The 26192-nt window shown below is 40.6% G+C and overlaps 1 protein-coding gene across 1 annotated transcript in view; it reads left to right on the top strand.

Annotated features, from left to right (window-relative positions):
• The first annotated feature begins 594 nt into the window (after positions 1-594).
• Positions 595-26192, top strand: part of QRFPR (pyroglutamylated RFamide peptide receptor) — a 43721-nt gene continuing 18123 nt past the window's right edge. Inside the window, exon 1 of the mRNA XM_046656727.1 lies at positions 595-934. Within this exon, the coding sequence (XP_046512683.1) occupies positions 595-934 (340 nt within the window). The remainder of the gene's footprint in view (positions 935-26192) is intronic.

Genomic DNA, 26192 nt, shown 5'->3' with positions numbered 1-26192 from the left:
CCCCAATACTCAATTTTACACAGAAGCATAACCCGGGGCACGAGTAAGGCGCTGGGCGGCAGAGAGGGGACCGCAGGTTCCCTCCCGCCGAGCGCACGGGAGGCGGAGTCGGCGCCGCGGAGCCCGAGGTGAGCGCGCGCGGCCGAGTTCCAGCCCCGCCCTCGCCGCGCGGAGCTGGGGAGGTGCCCGCCCCGCGCGGCCACCAGGCTGGGGAGCCAGAGGCGCGGGTACGCTCTCGCAGCGCCCCGGGCTCCGGACAGCCGCAGCGCTCGCCTTGGAGAAGTGCCAAAGAAGAACTTTCTTTGCACTGCAAACATTCTTGGTGAATGGGATAGTCTCCCTCTTTGGCTTCCCGCCTTTTGATTGTGGGTTTGATCCCTGCGCTGCTTTCCTTCTCCCGAACCTCCCGGTGTGCAGCCGGGAGCCCTCCCGCGCACCCGAGTCCGGAGCACAGCTGTCCCGGCCTCCGAGGGAGAGAGGCGGCCGCCGCGCCGGTCCCCCCGCGGCCCGCGCCCCGCCGCACAGGAGTCCGCGTCCCGGGCGGTGGTTGCGGGGCGGTAGCGGGCGGTGCCTGGGGCTCGGGGCGCGCGTGGCATGCAGTCGCTCAACATCACCCCGGAGCAGTTCTCCCGGCTGCTGCGGGACCACAACCTGACGCGGGAGCAGTTCATCGCGCTGTACCGGCTGCGGCCGCTCGTCTACACCTCGGAACTGCCTGGGCGCGCCAAGCTGGCCTTCCTGCTCACCGGCGTGCTCATCTTTGCCCTGGCACTCTTTGGCAACGCGCTGGTGGTCTACGTGGTGACCCGCAGCAAAGCCATGCGCACCGTCACCAACATCTTCATCTGCTCCTTGGCGCTCAGCGACCTGCTCATCGCCTTCTTCTGCATCCCGGTCACTATGCTCCAGAACATCTCTGACAACTGGCTGGGAGGTGAGTCCGCGCCTGCTCCTTCTCTCCTAATCCGCGGGCTTCCAGGGGACACTGACCTCCCACCCCCCACTCCCCGCCACCACCACACACACTATTCTTCTGACTTCTTACATTTCTCTCTGTACCAAATGAATCCAGTGCCCTTTCTCAGAACTTCCTCGCCTGCGCTCACTCGGAGATAAGTTTTTGGCCGCTTTTGATTCGGTGCAGCGTTTTTTCTCCCTGTCCTTTAGAGATGCGGGTTACGGAAGAGCTTGGGAAAGGTCCAGGCAGTGAGATGGGGGTCGGACTGCTCTCCGGTTATTTCAGCTCCCTTTTCCATAATTACCAGAATTTTTTTCTATTTTTAAAAATAAAAGTAAGGTAAAATTATTTCAAATAATAAAAACCGCAACATCCCCTCATTCCCCTAATCTCCAGGCTCCGTCCCCAGTTGCCCGTATGGCTTCCAGACAGGTACTTGTAGCTCAAGTATATACATGGACTTAAAACTTCTTAAAAACAAACATACATTTGCAGAAAAAATATCATGGACTAGTCCTTCTTTTTAAAAATTGGATTAACAGAGTCACACAGGGAGAAGGAGCACCGAAAACATATCCCCTCCTGACTGATAAAGGAGGAGAGACTTGTTTCTCCTCCGTCCTTAGAAGAGGGGCGGAGAAGCGTTCGGAATCACGGAGTTGGAAGCAGTGTGTGGAGGTTGGGAAGAAATAGACACTGCACGTCCCAGATGAGCCAGTCTTTCCAAAGAGAAACAGCTCGAGAGTGCGTCCTTGTAACCCACATGCAGCAATGCGTTGTTTTCTCAGTCTTATGGTGTACCTGGGGAGGAAGCGTTGGTTGTATCTGCATTTTTATGGGTGGGTGTATTCTTGTGGCCACATCAAAATTCTTAGAAAGTAGTTGGAAATACAGAGAGAATGTGAGAGAAATGGATCATTTTACTTCAAGCCCTGGCATTTCCACCCCTTTGCTAATTCCTTTTAATCTCATGGAGGGTGTTTCTTTCATCCCATCTTTACCAATTTGAGATCTTCGATTTATTTCTCTGGCTTTGTTTTTTTCCATTAATTTGCACTAGGCTTTTTGTTAGTGGATCAGGATGCTAAAATCTTTGATTCTCATCTCACCTATAACATAAATATTTCCAAAAATGTATTAAACATTAGAATACATAGCATTGACTTAAAGTGACACACGATGCAGAAAGTTAAGTTGATTTATGGATTATAGACTCTGCTATGCACTCTGATGAAATCATTGTGCATAGGCATTTTAAAGTTGCCCAGTACAGCTAACACCATAAAATTAATGGGAAGGGGGCCCACCTGGTGGTGTAGTGGTTAAGTTCGTGGACTCTGCTTGGGCAGCCCCGGGTTCCTGGGTTCCCATCCTTGGCCGCAGATCTACACACTGCTCCTCAAGCCATGCTGTGGTAGCATCCCACACAGAAGAGCTAGAAGGACTTGTAACTAGTATATACAGCTACGTACTGGGGCTTTGGGAATAAATAAATAAATAAATAAATAAAAGAGGAAGGTTGGCAACAGATGTTAGCTCAGGGCCAATCTTCCTCACCAAAAAAAAATAATAATAATGGGGAAACTTGATCATCATCTATAAATTATTTTTTGAGAAAAAGGGCACAGGAGTTTTCATTTCTAAATGTTTATGAAGGCAGATTTATGAAGCATGTTTGTATTTCTGGGTAATTATAGCTCCATTTGTAAAGGTGAACATATTTAAGCTAAGGGGGGTCTTATACTGGGAATAGTAAGACCCGAATTACTACTTTTACTCTAATACGTGTTAATTCAACATACCTGGGCCTCAGTTTTTCAATTAAATATTAGGGGTTCTAGGAGCTTGGGAGTGGAATAAGGCAGATCTTCAGCCCCTAGCCGTGTTGGAGAGTGATGCCTGGGGAACACTGCCTGGCAGGTCTTCCCTCCTGAGGACTTAGGTGGGCCTTTCTCAGACTTTCTGCTTTCCTTGCTTCCTAGTTCATGAAGGACATTTCACTTGAGCTTCGAACTGCTGAAAAAGGGTAAAAGGTTGCTTGTGTATTTTACAGGGTTAGTGTGAGGATAAAGTGTATTAGTAAAAATGCTTTGAAAAAAATTGACTATTCCATGAAAATGTAAAGTATTAATTCTATGAAGGAGTGTTTAATTGGAGGTGGCTTATGTTTATCTGGGACCAGATTTACAGAATTAACATTCTTGTAAATCAAGTAACAGCAAAATGGAACTTCAGGGAAGGGGAGGGCTTGCAAAGGACGGGAGATAGTGATGTAAGGAGAATTGACTTGTACCTTATCGGATAGGATGGTCATTGCAAAAGTCCCTTTTAAATTAACGAAAGAGAGTTCAGGGATTGTAATCTAAGAGTTGAACATTAATTCACAATTTATTATTTCTTGAAGCTGTTGAAGATCCCCTTTATGGCAAAGCATTCTACCTTGGGAATACAAAAATGAATAAAGCTCGTCTGTGCTTTTGTGGGCCTCAGAGAATAGGAAATACCCCAAATGAGCAAACATAGGATTTGATAGAAAAGGATCCGCTCTGCTGTGGGGTCACGGAAGAGTCAGAAAGGCTTTACCGAGGCGGGGATGTGCGGGCTTGATCTTGAAGAATAATTCAGGCTGTTTCCAGCAGGGAAAGAAGGATGAGGTGTGCTCTAGGAGCAGGGGTCAACCCAAAGTTTGGAGGAAAAGAAGGTGTGTATTCCAAAAATACAGTGTAAGCCATTTCAAGAATATACAGTTTATATGCGGGATGGTGGGAAATGAGACAGAAAGGTAGGTTAGTGCAACTGGGGAGGAACAAGCATAGTGTAAGATATTTAAAACCTAAAATATGAATACCCCTCAAATTCCTTCAGAGATGAGGTAGGAAATATAAAGCAGTGAAGACCACCAGGAGCCAACAGTGGCAGAAGAGACATTCAGTGCCCCCCTAGAGGGGGCAGGATGCCTTGTCACATCTTCTGTCGTTGTTGTTATTGCTTTTGTTATTTTTTTTCAGAGAAGCTGGGAATACATATTTTTATGATATTGACATTTAATTCACATTTAAAAAGTAAAATACAATTGGGTGAAAGAAAACCTCTCTGTGGGTTTGGCCACAAATAATTCTTGGACCTCCAGTTTGTGCCTTCTCCACAAAGCCTCTGTCTCAAACATTTCTGACAATGGCGGGGCTGGGAGGGACTGGTTTTTCTTCCTCTCAGTCCTCTCATCTCTTTCGCTAGGGACCAACAGCACCTGAGTTAGAACCTGCGTTTTTGACAAGATCCACAGGTGGTTCATATGCACATGAAAGTCTGAAAAGCACTGCTTCAAATAATGGTTCTCAGACCTGGCTGCACAGAGGGTCTCCTGAGGGCCTTTACAAATGATGTCTGCCAGCCACAGTCCAGACTAGTTACCTCTGACTCTACTGCACTGACTTCCGGAGCCCACTGTGCACATCTCTATCCAGTTCCCCAATCAAGGACATGTTGTTGGCTTGAAATCGGTCATGGCAGGAGTATTTACATGTGGAAATCGGCAGCTACAAATTAGACCTTTAAAAAAACACACACAGTTGTTTTCCAGCATGCCACTGAGGAAAGACGTTGGGTTTCCTTTTGTGCAGTGATGACACTATGAATGACAGGTGAGACAAAGTGTATTCGTAATCATTTAGTGTGTTTACATGAATTACACTCAGTCAGGAGATACAGCTGGTCATCAGCATCTAGGTGTTGGCCAGGACTGAGCCAAGCTGGTGGACGATCCCTTTTATATACTTCCATTACCATCTTAATGTCAACCGACTTTGGTTTACCGATTGACTCGCTCACACACTACTCCCCAGAACTTCTTCCAACATGGAGCTAGCAGGAGCGGGGATTCTCTTCCCCCAGGAATAAAAAATAGCATTTTCTTATGATTTTTCTTTTATCACTAATATGAAGATGGGGTTGTGTTGCCATAGCGATTAAGAGTTGGTCCTTGGAAGTTCCATCTCCATCCTTACTCTCTGATCTGTTTGGTCAGATTCCAGCAGTGAACTTGCCCATTGCGCTGTTGGTGCCACGGAATTTACCCAGCCTTATCTACAGCCTGTTCCTCCTCAATTGTCTCTTTCTTCTTCCTCCTTTTATCTCTTTCTTCACAATATCTGAATTTTCCTCCAAATTCACTGACTGAACATGTTCTGTTTTTTCCAACTAAATTCAGTACAATAAGATTTTGCTTCTGAACAATGTTCCGGAACATTTTGCTCTCTTCTCTAGGTTTCCATGAATTTCTCTTTTCCTTCTTTTCTTTCTTTTCTTTCTGTCTCTGTCTCTTTCTTTATGTTGTGCATTTTGATAGTTCTCACACTTCCTGTTATTTTTGGTGTGGGCCAGTGAAGCCCGGGATGCAGTCTCTTCTCTCTCATCATTCGTTTCTGTGTAGTGGCTACAGTCAGGACTCGCACTTTTTTGATGATGATTCCCAAATCAGTATCTAGTCATCATCTTAAGCTGTAGTCTCTCACCTGATCTGAAACCTAAGCATTTACACATGGATGTCTTATCAGCATCCAGCTTTCTCTCGTCCTATCTTGTCCCTCTGCCCAACATCTAAATTATTATTAATAGTACCATGAGTTGTTCTTGTATTCAGTATTTCCTGAGCATCGCTGTGTGCACTGGGATATTGTAGGTATTGAGAAAGCTGTGTCCTTGTGGAATATCCAGGTTTCAGTTAGTGCAAGAGGGGAAGGAAGCATTCAAAGAAAAGATGGAGAATGCGGTGGATATTGTTGTTGTTAGGGTTCTGGAGTGCACAGTGGAGAAAACACACTGGAAGCGTTGGGGAGGAGGGAGCTTGAGTCAGAATGGGGGATGTTCAGAGACTGGATTGGGTCCAGGAGTGAGGGATGGGGAAAATGGAACTCATAGTGACTCAGGTAAATGTGAATCTACAGCATGGGGGGATTAAGTTTGAAGACCTCCCAGAAGGAGGTAGAAAATCAGTTCTCATTCTAGCCTTCTTTTGGCTTGCAGCCTTAATAAGGTGAGGTGGGGTGTTTGGGGGAGGAGTAGAGTGGTGGCCTTGCTAGGAGCCTGCAGGGCTCTCTGCCCACTTTCGTCCTGCTGTGGGTGCAGTCACAGCCAGGGGAAAGGATGGTCTCCGCAGGTGCCCCCAGAGCTCTGTGGCCCTCCGCGCAATCCTGCTGTGGGCATTGAAAAGAATTTTTTTAATGGAGGCAGGCAAATTGACTAAAAGCAATTCCAAAAATACCCTAAGTAATGGCAGTCATTGGCAGAAGTGCACATTTGTATACACTTACTACATTTGAAGACTGCTCGCTTGGGTAAGAAAATGTAAAAATTAATTTTCTCAGCATCTGATAGGAAAATTTCTCTTCAAGCGGTGGTTCTCAATCTTAGAAACCCACAGGAATCACCTGGGGAGTTTTTAAAATAATACCTGGTTCCTCCCCCAAAAGATTCTGATTTAATTGGTTCTGAGTGTGATGTAGGTATCAGATTTTCAAAAGTTCCCCAATAGGAAAGATTATAATTTGCAGCCCAGGTTGAGAACCACCGACATAGTGTCAATGCTGACAGCACCAAGACTTGAGCTGTTATGAAGATTAAAAGGAATAATGGATGTAAAGGGCTTAAATAGTCACATGTACAATATAGCTATTATATTTTTTTTAAATAGCAATTGGAGTTAGGATGCTCAGAAAATGCAGAAGTAGGTTGCATAAAATGGAGTCCAATATGGAGCTCTGAGGCTGTTCTTCCACTGGACGCAGCCAGTGACATCTTTACTAAAGCCCTTAACGTTTTTGGAGTCTTTCAAGATGGATTTGGAAAGAAGTCAAAAGTGATGAAAATGTTGGGATATAAAACATACAAAGAGAGATTAGAAGAATTATTCTGCTGTCTGGGGAATAGAAATCTAATTCTAAATTAGCACAGCCCACAGCAAGGTTTTCCGTCGGTTTTATCCAGAGCCATAGTGGCAGCTGTGGGTGGCTGAGGCAGTGTGAGCTCCCAGGCCTCCTCAGAACAGCCCCTTTCCCTCTTTTTAATAGATAGAGTTTTGCATAAGATTTCACAGGGGGAAAAAAGAGATTTTCCTGGAAGGAAGAACCAGAGAGAGGGCAAGAAAGAGCACTCACTCTACACAGCTAAAAATTTTAGGTGAGTTTTTAGAGGTTTCTAGCTGATGAGTTGTGAAATGGGTTATTAAAGGAAGTTGTTGATCTCTTATTTGGTCAAAAGATCTTAATTCTTTGGGCCAGTTCAGAGCAGAGGGATGAGACTGCTCTTCTATTATTTGATTAGTGGTTAGAAAACATCACTTACACTTGTTATAATAATTTTCCCTTTTCTGTAACATTTCAGAAACTACAGAGTTCCTGGGGAAATTTAAATATGGTGAAATTGTTATAAAATCAACAGTATTATGGGGCTTTTAAAACATATTTTAATGGGAACGATGAAAGCCTTTGACAAAGAGTTGTCTCATTAGAGTAGAGAAGTGTAAAGAAATAAAAGAAAGAAATCAAAGGGAGGCGTAAAAATTGTGCCTTGGGGCAGCCTCTGGATGAGCTTCCCTGGAGTCAATGGTGTACACACTTTGAGAGGAAAAGATGCCACGGGTCAAGAAAGTCACTCACTTTTCTCAGGAGGTGGCCGGGGATAGTAACAGCAAAGGGATTTCTATAAAAGATTCTCTCTACTTTGGACAACAACATTTTACAGTTAAAATAAGGACAGGAAAGGATTTAGCAATGAGAAAATTTGAAAAACTTCGTTGTGCACTTAGGAGACATAAAAAGAATCCCCTTTTTAATTTGCTTTTCTAGAGCATAGCTCAGCATGTTCACTGACAAGTGGTCAGTTCATTAGGATTTTTGTTTGCAAGTAGGGAAGCCTGACTTAAACTAACTTAAGAAAAAGATAGGATGTTCTGCCTCATGGAACTGAAAAGCTCAGGCTTAGTTCTAGCTTCAGGCACAGCTGGATCTAGGTCCTCCAATAGTGCCTCTAGGCCTTTGCCATTCTCCCTCTCTGTGCCCATCTTTACTTCCTTCTGTACTGGTTTCATTCTTGGTCTGTCTTTTGTCAGGTAGTGTGAAAAGTGGTCTCTGGAGTCACATTGTCTTTAAAACGTTCTATCTCAGGCCAACCTAGTGTCATAGTGGTTAAATTCATGCACTCGGCTTGAGCAGCCTGAGGTTCATGGGTTTGGATTGCAGGTGTGGACCTACACACTGCTCATCAAGCTACACTGTTGCACCATCCCACATAGAAAATAGAGGAAGATTGGCACAGATGTTAGCTCAGCGACAATCTTCCTCACCAAAAAAAGCTTTCTGTCTCAACTTAAGTGAGTAGCCACAGATGAATGGATAGCAAACAGTGGATATATACACAATGGAATATTACTCAGCCATAAAAAGGAATGAAGTTATGATACTAAGCATTATGCTAAGTGAAATAAGCCAGACACAAGACAAATTTTATATGATTCCACTTTTATGAACTGTCTAGAATGGGCAAATTCATAGAGAGATAAAGTAGATTAGACGTTACCAGGGGCTACTGGGGAAGGAGAATGAGGAGTTACTGATTAATGGGTACAGGTTTCTGTTTGGGGTGATGAAAATATTTTGGAAACAGTGGTGATGGTTGTACAACGTTGTGAATGTATTTAAGGCCACTGAATTGTATATTTTTAAATGGTTAAAATTGCAAATTTTATGTTATATATATTTTACCACAATAAAAAAATTTCAAAAAAATAAAACTCCCCTATCTCAGCAGGTAAGAGAGGATCCTTCCTAGTAGCTGCAGAAAATTCTGGAGGATTCCAACCAGCTTGGCATCATTCTTTTCCTCGTAGAGCCAATCACTGTGGACTGTGGCCCAAGCTATGAAATCCTCTGCTCAGCTTTGGTCATGTGCCCCATGCTGGTAGGGAGGTGGAGGTAGGGACCGGGGGTCACCCCTACCTGAATGTCTTGGACTGAGTTTCTACTATGGAGAAAAACCGGGGGACAGCTCCACTATGGCATCCTGGCAGCCTTACTCCTCTCCACCTAGGCCATGTAGACAAGGTTTAACCACTGTCTCACAGGAGTCTTGGCACGATGCCTGGAGACACCTCCTGGAGCAAGGGGAAAAGCCTGGTGAGTAGCCACCACAAACACTTCCTTTCTCGGCCTTGTGGGAGACTGAGCGTTTCTCATCCATCTCCCTAGTGTGGTTTCAGTTGAGCACAGGACTTCCCACTGTGCTCCCATGTAAGGTCCAGCTACAAGCTTTTGTGTAAATCTGTAAAATTACCTGGTCGTAGTTTCATGGGGGCTTCTCCCCAGCAGAGCGAACCATTGCCCGTGCTGTCGGTCATCTGGCCTTACAGGTTTGGTGTCTTCCTATGGGGCTTGGAACTGACACTGTGTTGATCTCACCTTGCCATCTGTGTAACAAACTTCGTTGTCTCTTTCCTGGCTGACTCTGTGGACTGAATCTAACGACTGCAGTAGTGGTACTTGTGGCCCGTTAGCTGCCACACTGCAGCTTGGGGATGCTTGACAAGCTTGACAGGAAGTTCTCCTGAAGGAAGGTGTGCAGGGTAGATAAGGATGTTTAATAGAGTTGTCTGCATGTGTCTACTGGACTGAGTTCAATATTGGGGACTACAAGCTCCCTGAACATATGTCCTCTGTCTTTGATTTCTTTGATGTCCTCCCACAGGTTTTTGAGATCTTGCTGAACCAGAGTTTTGCATAGCCTCTCCTATTTCCCTCTCCTGGTCTGGGATGGGTGCTGGCATCTCCGCCTGCTGCTCCCACCACATTACATGCTCCTTGGTGGTTCAGCCTCCGCGCTGCGCTATCCCCTTTGCTGGACATATGCCTTCTCACTCTGCTAAGGAATTACTGAAAGTCAGTGCATGGGGTCTGGGACCTTCATCTTGGCAGTTCCCTCTCAGTCGTGTCTCTACGAAAGATTCAGCAGAAGCTCAACTTGTTGTTTCCTTTCTTGTCTTAAAACTAAGGATTTCTAATGATTAATTATGAAGTACTCAAGTGCTTATTGTTTTTATCCAACTATGCAAAACTAATTTGTTCTTCCTGTGGCTGGGTTTCTGAGATATGTATCACCAACTATACCAGAGAGATTGCAGATTATTAAGGACTAATGGGAATCTCCTTAAAAGACAGCGGGTTCTCATATCCTGGGAGAAATAGAAGAGATAGACAGTTGGTGTACTGAAATGAACATGTACTTTAGAGTCAGACAGTCTTGGTTCTAATCCTTTTCCACCATTTGTGAGTTAGCGTATTAACTCGGTTGTAAGTTACAGTTCCTCGCATTATATGTGCCCGTAGGAGACCAAGAAGAAAGGATATAAAATAATGGATGATTATTTTATAATCATCAACCCCCCCAGTGGTCGATGCAGCAGCAGAAAATACAACAAAGAGGCAAGTTTTACCTCATGCTGTATTTTAACAAAAATATTAATGCATATCCAGTTGTTAGGATTTCTCATTGGATTTCAGTATGAAGCATAAAGTATGTACGTATTTTCACCTATAAAACTTGAAAGTCCTTTTCAATACACGTATGAAAAGACACTAACATTATTTTTAAACAACTTTTCCTTGTGAAACTGAAATGCATTTAATAACCTCAAACGTTATAGGTTGGCAAACACAGTGTTGGACGTTGGGACAATTATGTAGTTTCTCTTTGCTATAGTTTCTTCATCTGTAAGCTTGGGAAAACCTATGTCCATCTCATAGGGCTGCTGTGAGAATGAATGAGTCCTGTGTCAGCAACCTGGCCATGCCTTCCAACGAAAGGAGGGTGCTTGTTCACAGCTGCAGAGTATTACTGTTTAAAGCGTTAGATACGATGGTTTATAGAGTAGATTTATAGCCAATGGGGATGATAGAGTTAAAAAAAACCTGTAATTACCATATTAGTAGTATCTCAAATACATATGATATGCATTTAAATAAAACAATGGTAAATAATCATGTCCATTTATAGGTTATTTTGGTTAATAAAATCTTGAATAATTACCATGAAAATATTTACTTTTATACTCAAAATATGAAAATTCAAACTAGTCACCTGTACTCAGAAAATAGAAAAGAGTGCTTGCTCTCATTTATTTCAGAAGCAGTAAGACATCCCTAGAGGAGGATTAAGTGGTGAAAAATCTGAGGGGCTGATAAGATTTTATAATTCCTTGCAAGGCTCATATGTCTTTGCAGCCACTCCAGACGGTAGGCACAGTGTTACCACGTCAGTATTAATACAAAGCCTTCCCACTGACTTGTGCCACCGTCTGGTAATGCAGAACCTCAGGGTCCCTCAGCCTCTTTGTGCCAAACTCCACATCCCAATCCAATGGGTCTGTGTACAGTGTTGCCCACACGGTTCGACCCCTAGAGCTCAGATGCTAGTTTGGGACCTGGAGGACAAATTTCTGAAATTAAGAAGTTGCCATGGTCTTTTCCTCAGAAACCTTCTTGAAAATGGGCTCCTAAAAATTGACTCTCAGTAGCTCTGCCCACCACTCCACCCACACTTGGACCCCTGGTACACACGCATACTCAGAGCAGTCCATACTGACTCAGATGTACAAGTAACTGTCAAGCTATTCTACCAATGAAGCAATATGCTTGGCTTTTTTTTTTTTTTGAGGAAGATTAGCCCTGAGCTAACTGCTGCCAATCCTCCTCTTTTTGCTGAGGAAGACTGGCTCTGAGCTAACATCTGTGCCCATCTTCCTCTACTTTATATGTGGGATGCCTGCCACAGCATGGCTTGTCAAGCGGTGCCATGTCCGCACCCGGGATCCGAACTGGTGAACCCCGGGCTGCTGAAGCAGAACATATGAAGCTAACCGCTGCGCCACCAGGCAGGCCCCTGCTTGGCTTTTTAAAAATTTTCCTTTACTGCAATATCCACAAACAATAAAGGATTTATTTTTATGAGGAGGAATTTTATAGGATTAAAATCTAATCTAAATATCAATATAAACCTGATCCAAGCAGCGATTTCCTCCATGGGTTCTGAGGAAGAAACAATGGTAATGTATTTTAAAAGAGCGGTCTTACTTTTTTAGAGAACAGAGTGATGGAGCCTTAGAAATTAGCGCTGGTCTGGGGCTTAAAACAAACTAAGTGGAGACTTAATGAAATAAAACAACACGAGAGGGGCAAAATGTAGATCGTGTTAAAATTTTATATTACCTATAAATAGAATCATGAGGTATAAACTATAGATCTTCACACTGTGTTTGCAAGATGCTAAAACAACTGGTTAATTCCGCCAGCACATTATTCATATGAGATTTTCACCGTTGAGGAAATAACACATCTGAATTTTATGACTTTGAAGACACAGTTTGTCTACTTTTGGTCTTTTCTGCTAGAATATAAGCTCCATAAGGTCAGAAACTTCCTCTCTCTTCTTTATCCGGCACTTAGGTTGTTGTTCAGCAGTAGAATGTTCTCAATAGCACATAGGAGCCTCGCGATAAATATTTTTGAATGAATTAATGGATATCATCTTATTTGTCATTTTCCTAATGTTTGAAGCTTTTAAGGAATCAGATGTGTTTGTTTTTGCGATGTGAAGAAGGAGATTGTGTTTATCTTTTGTGTATATTATATTTTTGCTTTTGTGGTTGCAATGAATGAAGATTCAGTTTACCTCAAATACTTGGAGTTATGGCAGGGGTGTTTCGTAGCAGTTAAGAAGAGGGGGGTCTCTTGATTTAAGGACAGTGACAGGTAGGTCTCATGAAAACTGACATGGGACCCAAAGCACCTGCTGTGTGGAGCTAGTGTGAAGAATTCAGGAAGCTCTGGGGCTCGGCCATAAATGTGAGTCTGCTGCTCTCCAGCAGTGGACAAAGGCCTACTGATTAAGTCTGAGGGCTTTTTACTGCCATAGTGTTTAATCTTTTGGTTTATTCATTCTTTTTACTGTCTCATATCTTCTCCCTCCTGCTTTACTCTGGTAGGCTGAATAAAATCCTAGTGCTCCAACGGGCCCAGGCTAGTACAGTGTCAAGTTCAAAAAAGCTTAGTCCCATGACCAACACTGAGGTCAAATAGTTTTAATCTTTGCTTATGTGTCTCAAGAAATTTTAAAAGGTTTCAATTCATTATTCACAAAATTATTTCTTAAAACCCCTTTCTTCTGTTCCATTCAGCTCTTTTCTATTACAGTCACTAGTGTCCCACAAAACTTTTCCCAACTGCAAGGCTCTTTCCAGGCCACCCAGACTATAGACATAATGTTGCCACACTAACTAGTATTAATACAAAGCTGTCCCACCAACTTGTGCCCCCGTCTTGTAATGCAGGACCTCAAGCTCCCTCAGCCTCTCTGAGCCACACTCCTCATTGCACCCCAGCGGAGCCTTCCTTGATGAACGTGGCTGCCCGTTATCTTGTGCACATTCCTGCTGTCTAGTTCCTGCGCTCCACTCCAGTTAGTGTTTTCTCATTTTTCCTTCTTCGCTATTCTCCCTGTTTCTGTTCTCTTTCTCTCTGTCTTTTCCTCTTCCTGTCGCTCTCTTTAAATCTCAGATTTATTCATGCAAATATCCCATCTTGATATCCAGCCCCATTTGTTCCACACAATCTGGTTAGTAAAATGGCCCATAGAGGGAAATTTCTCCAGCCAGTATTTCTCTGATTAAGGAGTGAAGGGTAGAGGAGAGAAAGAAACTCGGAAAACTCAAGCATTAGTAAATTTCATCCCCATTTTATTGGTTTGTCTCTTGGTTTTCGACTGTCTCATAACTCTTGTGGCCCCTACTCGTACTCAGGGCATTTCTGTGTATCCTTTGGCTTCATCTCCCACTGTATCTTTCTCATTCCTTGTTCTCAGCGTGGAGTCCAATATGGTCCAGCCAGCAGAGGGCTATGGGGAAAGGTCAGGGTCAGGTATCCCGCACAGGACCTCTCCTTCAGCAGAGTTGGTGAGAAAGGCCAGTGCCTTCGGCTGGCAGGCTTGGCATAAGAAGTAGGATGTAGCTTTGCTTCTTTAGGAAACCCCTGGAGGCTGCAAAATTCCCTAGGCTTGCATGACTCCAGAGGTTAACTCACTACTTTATTTCTTTTAAATTTATCTATGAAATTCTCAAGTTTTTGGATGAACAGTTCTTTGTGATAATTTGCAAAGTTACTTCAATAACAATGATGGGAATTTCATGTCAGATAAGTATGAACCTTGGTTTGTTATCTAAATTGGATTTGCTTTTTATCCTTGGCAGACTTCATTTTAAATGGTTTCTCTTGTAGTAAACATACTAAAGACTTTCCCTGTAGTTAAAGCAACTCCATACATGTGACCCCTTTTTCTCACTTCCTGGAGAAGGGTGTATAGCAAAAGCAAAACAAAAACAAAAACAAAAAACAAAACGCTTTTTAAAAAAGAGAAAGAACTGGAACAAAAAACCCACATTTTTCTTTTAGTGTCAGACAATCTTGACTTACAGATGTTACTGACAGATGGGAGTCTGACTATATGAGAATGGGATTTGATTATCTTCTGTTAAAAACCTTAAGGAAATCTCTAACAGAAAAAATTATTAAGTGAGAGGCATATGAGCCAAAATTGTACACTGAGCTATTTGGGTTCTGCATGGCTTTTATACATCTTTTCAACATGTTTCAGTTCTGGGTAGTAACAATGGAGAGTATGGCAGCCAATAGAAGTTATTATTTTTTTTAAAAAGTTCCCAGTAGAAAGAGGTAAGTAAAAATTGGCTGCTTCACTGGTAACTAGACAACACTTTATTTTGGAATGAACAGTCCTGGTTTCTTTTAGTTTGAAAAGGGAGAAGGAGCTCAGTGTGGGCGAAGGAGACTAAGGGAGGAGAGGCTGCTTCTCTGATAAACACCTCCAGCACAAGTCGTTAGGTCAAGTTGTCACAGGACCCACTTGTGGCCCAGTTACTTTGGTAACAAAAATATTTTAGTCAAGAAATAACGTTCCCTAGTTGCAGAACAGAAAGTCTTTCAAATATGATGCACTTTTCTTGCTACTTAGAGTCAGCTTCATGGACCAGCAGCATCAGCGTCACCTGGAACCTTGTCAGAAACACAGTCTCAGGCCCCATCCCAGACCTACTCAATCAGAATCTGTATTTTAACAAAATGCCCCTAGTGAACCATACGCACAAGAAAGTTTGAGACGCCCTGTTTATAATACATCATTGCTGTGTTCCACTTTTGCTTCTGAAGGACAGGTCATGAAGAGCCTGCTGGTGCTGTGTTAAGGAGTTTGAACTTCGTTTTGGAGCAGAAGCATCACTATTCTGAGGCAGAGAATTTCAAACTAGGAGTTGCAACCTATTAATGAGTCATGAAGTCATTTGGTGAGTCAGGATTAGCAATTTAAAAAAACTGAAATATATTAGAATACAGAATATCAAAGAGCATTGACATAGTAAAACTTTTGGTTGTGTGTACACATGCACACACATATACGTATATGTATGTGTATATATATACATGTGTGTATAAAAATATATGTACACACAGTTAGAAATACCTTTAAATTACATGTATGTGTGTGTGCACATATGTATTGTATGTATAATGTAAAGGTATTTCTTGTTGTGGGTTGCAGCCAAAACTGCTACTGTAAGGGGTGTTGAGTTAGAGCAAGTACAGTTGACCATAAGCAAATTAAACCCATCAGAACTCAGCAGTGGCATAATTATGGTCCAGTGCTACCCAGTGGCAATACTCTGTTTCAGACAATTCTCAGAATTGGGTTTCTAAACTGGAGAAATTGATTATGTAATTTATAAGGAACATAGATAATTAAAAAGTTGATTTCCCTGTGGTTGGTTGGCTAATATAGTAGTAAGTTTTTATCCATCTTGGAATGTGTTGGTGTGGATGAGACTGTAACAAAGGCAAACTATTTAGATTATGTCAAGAGATGTCAGTGCGGCTTAGTGGAAGAACGGCTCTCTTAACATATGATTTTTGCCCAGGACCTCCTAGCTCTCTGACTGTTTTTATTACTGCAGTAAAAACAGACCTATTACTTTTAAAAAAATTTATTGAGTACTCTTTCCAGATGATATATTTTAATTTGGGGGTTAAGCACAGAGATTACTAAATTGTAACATAGGAGCCTTACTACTCAAAGAATTTTAGAAAAATGTTACCCCAACAATTAAAATAGTGTTTAGAAAAATAGAGTGGGAAAGAAGCAGGGAAATGTGAAGGATATAGAGAGGAGATGCAGAAAAGAAGGAAAATAATGATAATCAGCTGTCTTCCAAATGTAAATATACAGACAAGGAGAGAACAGAGTTGTACTAATTTGGCAAGTAGGGAAGTAATTTAAAAGAAAAAGCATCAATGCTTCCAAACTATTGAGACACACTGAATACTCACTTCTTTTGTAAGGCCCGTCCTCCACTCTAGTTATGGAAAACCTGTGGTTGTGGGGGCTTGTTTTTATAGTGACTAAGAACATGGACTCTGGAACCAGACTACTTGCTCCATTGCTTATGGGTTATGAACGACCTTGGGGAAGTTGCTTTATTCCTCATTTCTTCCTCCAGATAGAGATATAGCATTAGCTGCCTGCTACAAGGTGTTGCTATGAAGATTTTATGAGTTACAAGTTAGTGCTTATTAGAACAATACCTAGCACATGATAAATGCTCAATAAATGTTACTAGAGTGGAAGTTACTCTTTTAACTTTGAACACTTCATCAGTGTGGCCCAGCCATAACCGAGGACACTCCTAGCAGGAATAAGGCATAAACAGGGAAAAAAGAAGAGAGAGCAGAGGAGAGCAGAGAGAGACTTTCTTGATGTTGCAGAACTACAGAGGCTAATGAGAGCAGTGTCGGGAAAGAGATAAAGATAAGCATATTAGTCAGGGTTCTCCAGGGAAACAGAACCAATACAGTCACGCATCACTTAACGACAGGGATACCTTCTGAGGAGTGTGTTGTTAGGCAGCTTCATTGTGTGAACATCCAAGAGTGTACTTACACAAACTTAGATGATGTAGCCTACTATACACCTAGGCTATGTGGTACTAGTCTTATGGGACCACCATCATATATGCGATCCATTGTTGACCAAAATATTATGTGGTGTGACTGTAGTGTGTATCTGTATCTACATGTATCCCTGTGTGATTTATTATAAGGAACTGGCTCACACAATTATGAAGGCTGAGAAGTCCCATAACCTGTTGTCTGCAAGCTGGAGACCCAGGAAAGCAGGTGGTGTTGGTAGTTTAAAGGCCTGAGAGCCAACGAGCCGATGCTGCATATTCCAGTCTGAATCTGAAGGCCTGAGAACCAGGGACATTGAAGGCAGGAGATCAGTTTCTCAACTCCAGCAGAGAGCAAATCCAACCTTCCTCCACCTTTTTGTTCTATTCAGGCCCTCAACAGATTAGGTGATGCCCACCTACCCTGGGGAGGGCCGTCTGCTTTACTTAGTTCAATTCAGCTGCTAATGTCTCCAGAAACACCCTCACAGACACACTCAGAAATGTTTGACCAGACATCTGGGCATCCCATGGTCCAGTCTAGTCAAGTTGATAATATATATGTGATAGCATGTACAATTACCTCTCACAATGTCATCTATAAAACACAAACTTCCTTTACAACTAGTCTTTCAAGGAATAAAGAGTGATTCAGATACACAGAGAGAAAGAAGAGAGAAGAAAACAAAACAAAAAAAGACGTAAAACATCTATCAGTTGACATGCTTTTTCGTTCCTGTTTATTTGAACGTTATTAGGTATCAGTGGAATGCTAGAGCTAGTTTGTACCAGCTCATGAAAACCAATTGTGTGCATTTCTTCTCAACTTCATGTTCATGGATATCATGTTGGTATTTTGGAAGTGGCCATAGTGAGAATATTTACACCAGGGAAATTAGCAAACACTATGAATCAGGACACTTTTTTTCTTTTAAGTTGGAGAGCTGATTGTTAACATTTACCAGCACACCACTGCTTGTACCCTTGTAAGGTAGATGATAAGCAATTGACGACATTCTAGGTATGACTCACCATTGTTGCTTTCATGCATATTTTCTTTTGTCATCTGTCAATCAGCTTTAATCTAGCATTTTAATTTTGTTTTTAAAAAATATTTCAACTCCTTTATCCTTGTCTGTATTCAAACAGAATTGCTTGCAATATTACTTTGTAATTATATGTTCATTTGTGGGCTCTTGTTTAATGTCTGTTCTCCTTCCATTGAAGAAAAGCAGGGAGTGGCTATGTCTTGTCTTGGTCTGCGTTCAAAGAGTCTGGAGTAGTGTAGGACCCGTAGGTGAATGAATGAACAAACACATGCATGAATGAGAAGATAGAGTACAGGATGCAAGTACTGTGTGATAGACTAAGAATATCCTCCTAAGCCCTCTCTAACCCCACAGGAGTTGCGAGCAATGTTAGAAAGGTGAACAGTGAAGTGAAGGCTCACTCTCAAATCCATTCTCCAGCCCAGTGGTTCTCAAACTTTCCTGGGTGTTAAAACCACCTGGGAACTTTTTAAAACCCTAAGGCTCACTCCTACTCCATAAATCAGAATCTCTCAAAGTGAGATCTAGGCATCAATTTCTTTTAAAGATCTCCAAGTTATTCCAACATGTAGCCAAATTTGAGGACCAGTGCTTTCTAGGGCCTGGAATCTGGGGCTGGGTCTCGGAATTCCCAGCACACACATTTACCTGTTGTTGGGAAGGGAGTCTGAATATCCACCTAGAAGTAACTGCTGAGTGTGCAACTGCTGGTGACTGCTTCCATCTTCAGATATGACCTTGTCTGAAGTCTTGGTTATGGCTTGAAAAACATTTCCCATTTCACTTTCTCTCTCTTGCAAAAGTCGTGTATCTACTTCTCTCTGCCTCTTTCTCCTTCCCACTTCCAACTTTCTCTCATTCTTGTTTTCAAGCTCTTTCTTTCTATCTCAGGTTCATAGTGTTGAGTTAATAAAATGTTATCACTGTCATCCTGGGCAATGATCTTCTCTTGTTTTATTATGTATATAAACATAAATATATATAAAAATATATATATATATTTGAATCCTCATTCCCTGCTTTCATTCGTCTCCTCCTGAATAGGTGGCTACAATGATGTGTTTGACAGGTATCCTTAAATTTGTTTGTGTCCTTGTTGTGTATGTATAGATGTGCCTCGTTACTTTGCTCAGTGCTGTTTTCAACACCTATCCATGTTGCTGTGTTTATCTAATGCTTTTATTCTTAGCAGACAATTTATCTATTTAGAGTCTCCCTTTGTACATGATGTAAGAGAGGCACCCTGGCTTATTTTTCTGAATGTAGAGAACTAGGCTTCTTTGTACCACCTATAAACAGTTCACAATTTCTCCACTGATTTGTGATGCCATTTTGATTATAAACCCATTTCCCACCTTCTTCTTTGCTTTCTATTTTGAATCATTGTCTAATTGCCTGTGCCCACACCAGTGCTATAGTGTTTATTGCGAAGACTTTTGGCATATCTAAATATTGCATTGGGAAAGTCCCTAGCTCCTTTGACCTTCTTTTTCAGAATTGATTTAGATACATATGCTTCTGTTCTTCCATATAGATTTAAAAATAAGCCTGTCAACTTCCTAAAGTATCCCCCTGGAGTTTTGATTGGTATTGTATTCCATTTATGTGTAGTTTCAGAAATAATTGACATCTTTGCAATAATTCATGTTAATTCTGTGTGATAGTAAATCATGTTAATTCTGTGTGATAAGACAGAATAGTGTCCCTCAAAGATGTCCACATCCCAATCCCCACAACCTGTGACTGTGTTACGGTACATGGCAAAAGGGTTCTTATATGGCAAAAGGATCTGGAAATGAGGAGATTATCCTAGATTATCTATGTGGGTTCAATTAATCACCAGGATGCAGTCACGCACCCCATAACGATGTTTTGGTCACCCACTGACTGCATATACGACAGTAGTCCCATAAGATTCGTACCATATAGTCTGGGTGTGTAGTAGACTATGCCATCACCATCTAGGTTTGGGTAAGTACACTCTGATGTTCACATTGAGGAAATCACCTAATGACGCGTTTCTCAGAACGTATCCCTGTTGTTAAGCGACGCGTGACTGCACTTATAAAAGGGAGTCAGTAGAGTCAGAGGCAGAGAAGGAGATGTGACAGCCGTGTCAGAGGTCACGGTGCTGCAGGGCTGTAAGCCACAGAACGCAGGCAGTCTCTGGAAACTGGAAAAGGCAAGGAAACAGATTCTCTCCTGGAGCCCTCAGAAGGAATGGAGGTCCTGCGGACCCATTTTCAACATCTGACTTACAGAAGTGTGAGATATAAATTTGTGTTCTTTTAAGCACTAAGATTGTGGTAATTTGTTACAGCAGCAACAGGAAACTAATGCAATCATCCTATGCATAGAGCATAGCTTTCCATGTATTCGGGTCTTGTTTGATGTTATTCCTTGCTGACAGAAACCTGCTATTTTCAGGTATTGGATGTTCTTCAGGGAAGGCTAGGACCCCTTCTCAGCCATAGGAGTTGGATTTCATTAATTTAGGCCAATATTTTTAATTTCATTCTCTTTGTCAATGATTAGTTTTAAAATGGGCGTGCAGCCCATGTTGGCCGTGGGGTCTAAGGTCTTCCTCACTTTTATAAAGGGCTTGAGAAAAATATGTACTTTCCTTTCTTCTTTTGGCCTTTGACTGTTGTTTGAGATGCAGTGCTTAAAGATACTGCACACGTCTTATTTGCACAAAGAAATAATCCTAAGAACAAATGCAAACCCACGCTGAGAGGGGCGAAGTAACCCCATGGAGAGAACCCCGATGGCCGACCGACTGTGGTGAAATCATTCAACTGTGGAATTCACCGCCCTGCTGTTCCCCTACCTCTAGAATCCCTTTTAGTGAAATAATACATTTTCCTTATTGTTTCAGCCAGTTGAGTTGAATTTTCTTTAACTTGCAGTTCAAAACATCCTAATTAATATAGAGAACAAATAAATATAAAGAAAATAAAAATTATTTATTGCAACATCCAGAGATAATTACTATGATCATTCTAGTGTGTCACATTTTAGTTTTTTCCTACATATATTTTTAGCAAAGTGGAAACCTTTTCATGTTTGGGTGATTGTGTGTGTGCACATACATATCATTTGTTTACTGCTTGATTTCAGTTAGTTTTCTGTTTCATTTTAAAACATCCTTTGCCTGTTGATTTAATGATTTGGTAATTTACATTATATTGACATACCACAATTTATTAAATAAATTGGTTGACATTGGTTTATACTAATTAGAGGTTATTATATGTTTGGTGAGCAACTGAGTACGTAAATTACATAAATCTTCCTATAATTTTATTAAACATTTCTGGGGAAGGACACTTTATAATCCGTTTTGTGGGCTGATCACCTTTACATTCCAGAAGATTTTTCTAATGCCTAATATGACCTTCTATATTTCTTTCCTAGTGTGTACATATATATAAGGAAAATTCTTCCTTTATTACTTGACAGTGAGTTATTTTAATATTTGGAACATAATGAAACCATATTATTTCTGCTTTATGCTTTTTTGCCCTCATGTTTAACCTGGGCTCACTTTATTGTATTCTTTTGGAAGTCTAATTATTGCCATTAGTGGAAAATAAAAAAACCAATTCAGTTACTTTTCTAAAACAGTATTTGTAGCTGTTAGAATAATGACAGTTAGAAGGAAAATAGTAGAAAACATATAATTTTACTCTGGTGAACTTATTTTCTGGCACAAATATGCACCCAAAAGGTGCTGCTTATAAAGTAATCCGAGGATGACGCGTTCCAAGGAGAACCACAGAGTTAGTGTGAGCTTTGGCTCCACAAGGAAAAACCTCAAAGTTTTCCGATTTGTGAAGCCCACAGTGGAGGCCTACTCGTCCAAATCAAAGTCTTTCTGAGAACAACTCCAGAGCATGCACACAGAGAAGCTAGTTGTCTTTCATGTTTCCTCATTCTTAAAATAGGTAAACCCAACCAGAGATTGTCAGATAGTTGAAGAAAGTTTGCAGAATAAAAGGGAAGAAAATAAACAGATAAATGAAACCTGTAAGAAATGGATTATTTATAGATTAAGTTAGAAATAAACTCTAAGTAGTATTTTCATATTTACAGACTATTCTGAAAGTCTCCTCATTTGATATTTTCCCAGTGGAATTCCTATTGGTTTTTACGTCTCAAACTTCGACAATAAATGTATTACTCAAAAAACGATTTTTTAGCTGATATTTACATATGAAAAATTTATGTCCCCGAACTTAATAAAACATTCTAAAAAAAATGATATATAGGAAAAGTCTCGACCTATATTCCAAATACATTTGGCAGAACCTCAGAATCACAAGATGATTTGAAAAGCATGCTAAGTGTCCACAAAGGGATGTGTGTGCTGAATGGTGCTGACACTGAGAGAAGCAGCTTATTTTACTAATTCTGTGCAATTGTTACTCTTGCAAAGAAGACTGACTTTGAGAATAGGTCAATGAAAAAGACGTTGAAGTCTTCTGTAAATCTCACGCTGAGAAATTAAGTACTGAATTTGTTCAGAATATCAGTTTGAAAAAGTTAATTACAGTGATAACCTGGAAAGCATTCAGTTAAACCACTAGATATTCTTTGCTGAAAATAATTTGTAGGCTACAAAGATACAATGGTAAACGTTATCTTTGAACTTTGTGGAGATATTATTGCCTAATATTTCTTACAGCACCATGAAAAGAATTCTGTAAACTAGAGGAGAGTAAGTAAAACTCCATTCTGCAACTTTTCATCCTAAAGGATCAACTACCCACCCCCACCCCCGCCGCTGAAGATACATTCAGGAGTTCCTACCCCAGAATGAAAGTGATAAAAAATCTCTGCTAGTTTCTGAGTTTCATAGTTTGCCTGAAATTGTCCTTTTGCAACTTGTTCACCATGATATCATTTTCCACAACCAATGGCAATGTTACACTTCAGCCCTCCTCCCCTTTCAACTTTATTCAAGTTTCCTGTCTTCTCCTTTCTTCATGAGTAACAGGTCATCCCAAGTAATTGCCCTGTTCTTGTTGCAAATTTCACTTGCATTTTTCTAACATATTTCTTAATTTCTGTGCGCTGGTTGCTGTGCCTTGCTGGAAAAAAATATTCATGATGCACCATGAAAACACTGCATACAGAGCAGCGTGCAAGCAAACCATTTGATAATAACCGTTCTAAGTGTTTGGCAATAGGGAGCAATATTTTTAGCATTTTACATCTAAATGATGGTTTTGCTGTGTTTTAGGTACACTTAAGGAAATCTGTTGGGAGCGTAATTTGGCATTTTAAATAATGAGAAATAGGCTGCCAGGGCACATTTTCACAGAGAGTGTCTCGTTTTCATGAATAAGTTCCTGATGTTAAGTGGGAGATGTCCGCATATAAGAAGATATTGACTTCATAAATCAAGAGCAAGCTTCTCTGAAAAGAAACATTTTGAACATAAGGGAAAGCCCCTGAAAGTGAAAATCTGATTGCTGAGCTTACATATAAATTATAAGAACTGGAAGACAAAGACAAGAAAATCTCCATAATGTGGAGCAAATAGGCAAAGAGAATTTATAAAGCAAAATGTACATATATAAGCAAAAGGTATAAACATAAGAGGATCGATCCAGGAATTCCAACATCTGGTTAATAGGAGATCCGCAAAAAATGCACAAAGAAAAGCACAGAGATAAAGGAGTCAGAAGTCCTCAAATTCGAAAGGCACACACAGCGCCAAGGAGAAAGAGTAAAAACTGACTCATGCTTCCACATATCCCCATGACGTTTCAGAATTTCAATTACAGGGAGATCAATAAAAGCTCCCGAATAGTGAACCAGGATACTTATAAGGGAGCAAAACTCAAACTGATAATATAGACACATTAACACGAAAAATGGATGCCAAAAGTTAATAAAGTGGCTCTTAACATTCCAAAGTAAGCCAATATTGAACTTAAAGTTAAATTATAGCCATTTTTAGATCTGCAATAACTTAGAGAGCTTACTTGAAATTTGTTATTTGAAGAAGTTAACTTGAAAAAGATTCATGCAAAACCAGAGTGAAGTACAAGAAATCAGAAGCCGTGAAATTAAAGAAACAGTGTAGAAGGAATTCATTGAAAATGAATTGCAAGATGACAGCTATAGAGGAGTCTTTTAAAACAAATCAAAAACTGCAGTCATAAAAATTGAAAGTCAGTAGTATTCTAGAAGAAGGTCTTAGAACAAATACTGGAATTGATTTCAAGCAGTAAGTATCTTATGTGAAAAGTTGAGATGTAATAGTAAAAATAATGACAATGGTTGAGATGACGACAATGATGATGACAGCAGTAACTGTAGCTGACACTCACAAATGCACTTTATACTTATTATCTCTTTTAATTCTCCAAGAGTCCTACGGGACAAGTACTATTATTATCATCTACATTTTATAGGTAAGAAAACCCAAGACTCAGTGAAGTAGGGTAATTTGCTTTAGATCACAGAGTTAACAAGTGGTGACTCCAGGATCCAAACCCAGGCAATCTAATTCCGGAGTTCATACTCTAAACCAGTATACTGTGTTGAAGAAGGTGCATGTTTTTCCTTTCAACTAAAAAAAGAAATGCAATCCAAAACCCCAGGAAAAATTAAATCAACAAAAAAACTCTACACAAAAGCTATGGTACAGATATAAAGCAAATTAAAATATGGCATACTTTACAGCAATAAGTAAATTCACAAGGATTGGGACTCGTGACTATAAAATCAGAGAAAGAGAAACGTATTTAGAACATATATATTGGCTTTGTAGTTATATTTAAATAGTCATAATAATGAAAATGCAGTTCATAGTTGTAGTCTTTTATAATTAAAATGTAGACCAAGTTCAGAAGACTGAAGATGGCTATGAAACAGAATGAAAAGTGATCAGTCTTGAAAAAGTAAGTGTAAAGTTATCGCTGATAGAAATTTGGAGGAAGAGAGAGAGAAACGGAGGAAGGAGGTGAGGTATCATCACCTTACAAAGTGACGGACAAGATAAGCTGATGGAAGTTGATAGACCAAAGAATAGGAGTTTAAGTATATTGCTTTATCAGTCAAAGGCAGAGCAAACTACATGCAAGAATTTAGGAAATACATCTCCCAAAACATTTCCAAAGAAGTTATGGAAGACAGTGTTATAACTATGAGAAAGTTAGAAGCTGTGCAGGTAGAAGGCAATAAAAGTGAAAAAAGGCCCATTTATCCTAGAAAGAAGTCAATATGTATCATGTAAAGTCAGTGAATCAAGAATAGGCTATATGAAGCAATTTATTTAGAGACGTGAAGGTACCCAGCAGAAGAATTGAAAACAAGCAGGTGTCAGGGAGTGGGATGGCAGGTGAGTGGGGATGGGCAGAGGCTTATTCTTTTTAATTGTAGCCCTTCTGATTTTGAACCATTTGCTTATAATTCTTTGCCTAACAAGACATTTTTTAAAAAGAAGAGGTCAAGAAATTGAATTTGTAACTGAAAAGCTCCCAAAAAAGAAGTCTGCAGGCCCAGATAATTTCGCTGGAGAATTCTATCAAATATTTAAAGAAGAATTAACACCGCCTTTACACAAACTCTTCCAGAAAATAGGAGAGGAGGGAACACTTCCCAACTTATTTTATGAGGCCTCTATTACTCTGACACATAAACCAGACAAAGACAGGACAAGAGAAAGAACCTGCAGACCAACATCTCTCGTGAACTTAAGACAAAAAAATTCTCAGTATATTAGCAGACAGAATCCAACAATGTATAAAAAAGATTATATACCATGACCAAGTGAGATTTATCCCAGATATTGGCAGAGGGGCGGACATAGAGACCACAGAAATAGAGCTACATAATTATGCTGAAATGATTTTTGACAAAGGTACAGTTCAGTGGAGGAAGGATTGACTGTTCAGTAGTGCTGGAGCAATAGACGTTCATAGTCCAAGATAATCAAACAGACAAAAAGCACAAAAAACCCTCCTCAACTTAAATCTTACACTTTATACAAAAATTGACTCAAAATGGATCGTAGACTTAAATGTAAAAGTAACACTCTCAGAAAAAAAGTATGAGAAAATCTTCAGGGCTAGGCATAGAGTTCTTAGAGTTCTTAACTGACACGAAAGCACAGTCTTTAAAA

Source organism: Equus quagga, chromosome 3 (assembly GCF_021613505.1).
Source record: "Equus quagga isolate Etosha38 chromosome 3, UCLA_HA_Equagga_1.0, whole genome shotgun sequence".
Classification (NCBI taxonomy): domain Eukaryota; kingdom Metazoa; phylum Chordata; class Mammalia; order Perissodactyla; family Equidae; genus Equus; species Equus quagga.
This window is presented reverse-complemented; position numbering and strand designations above follow the sequence as displayed.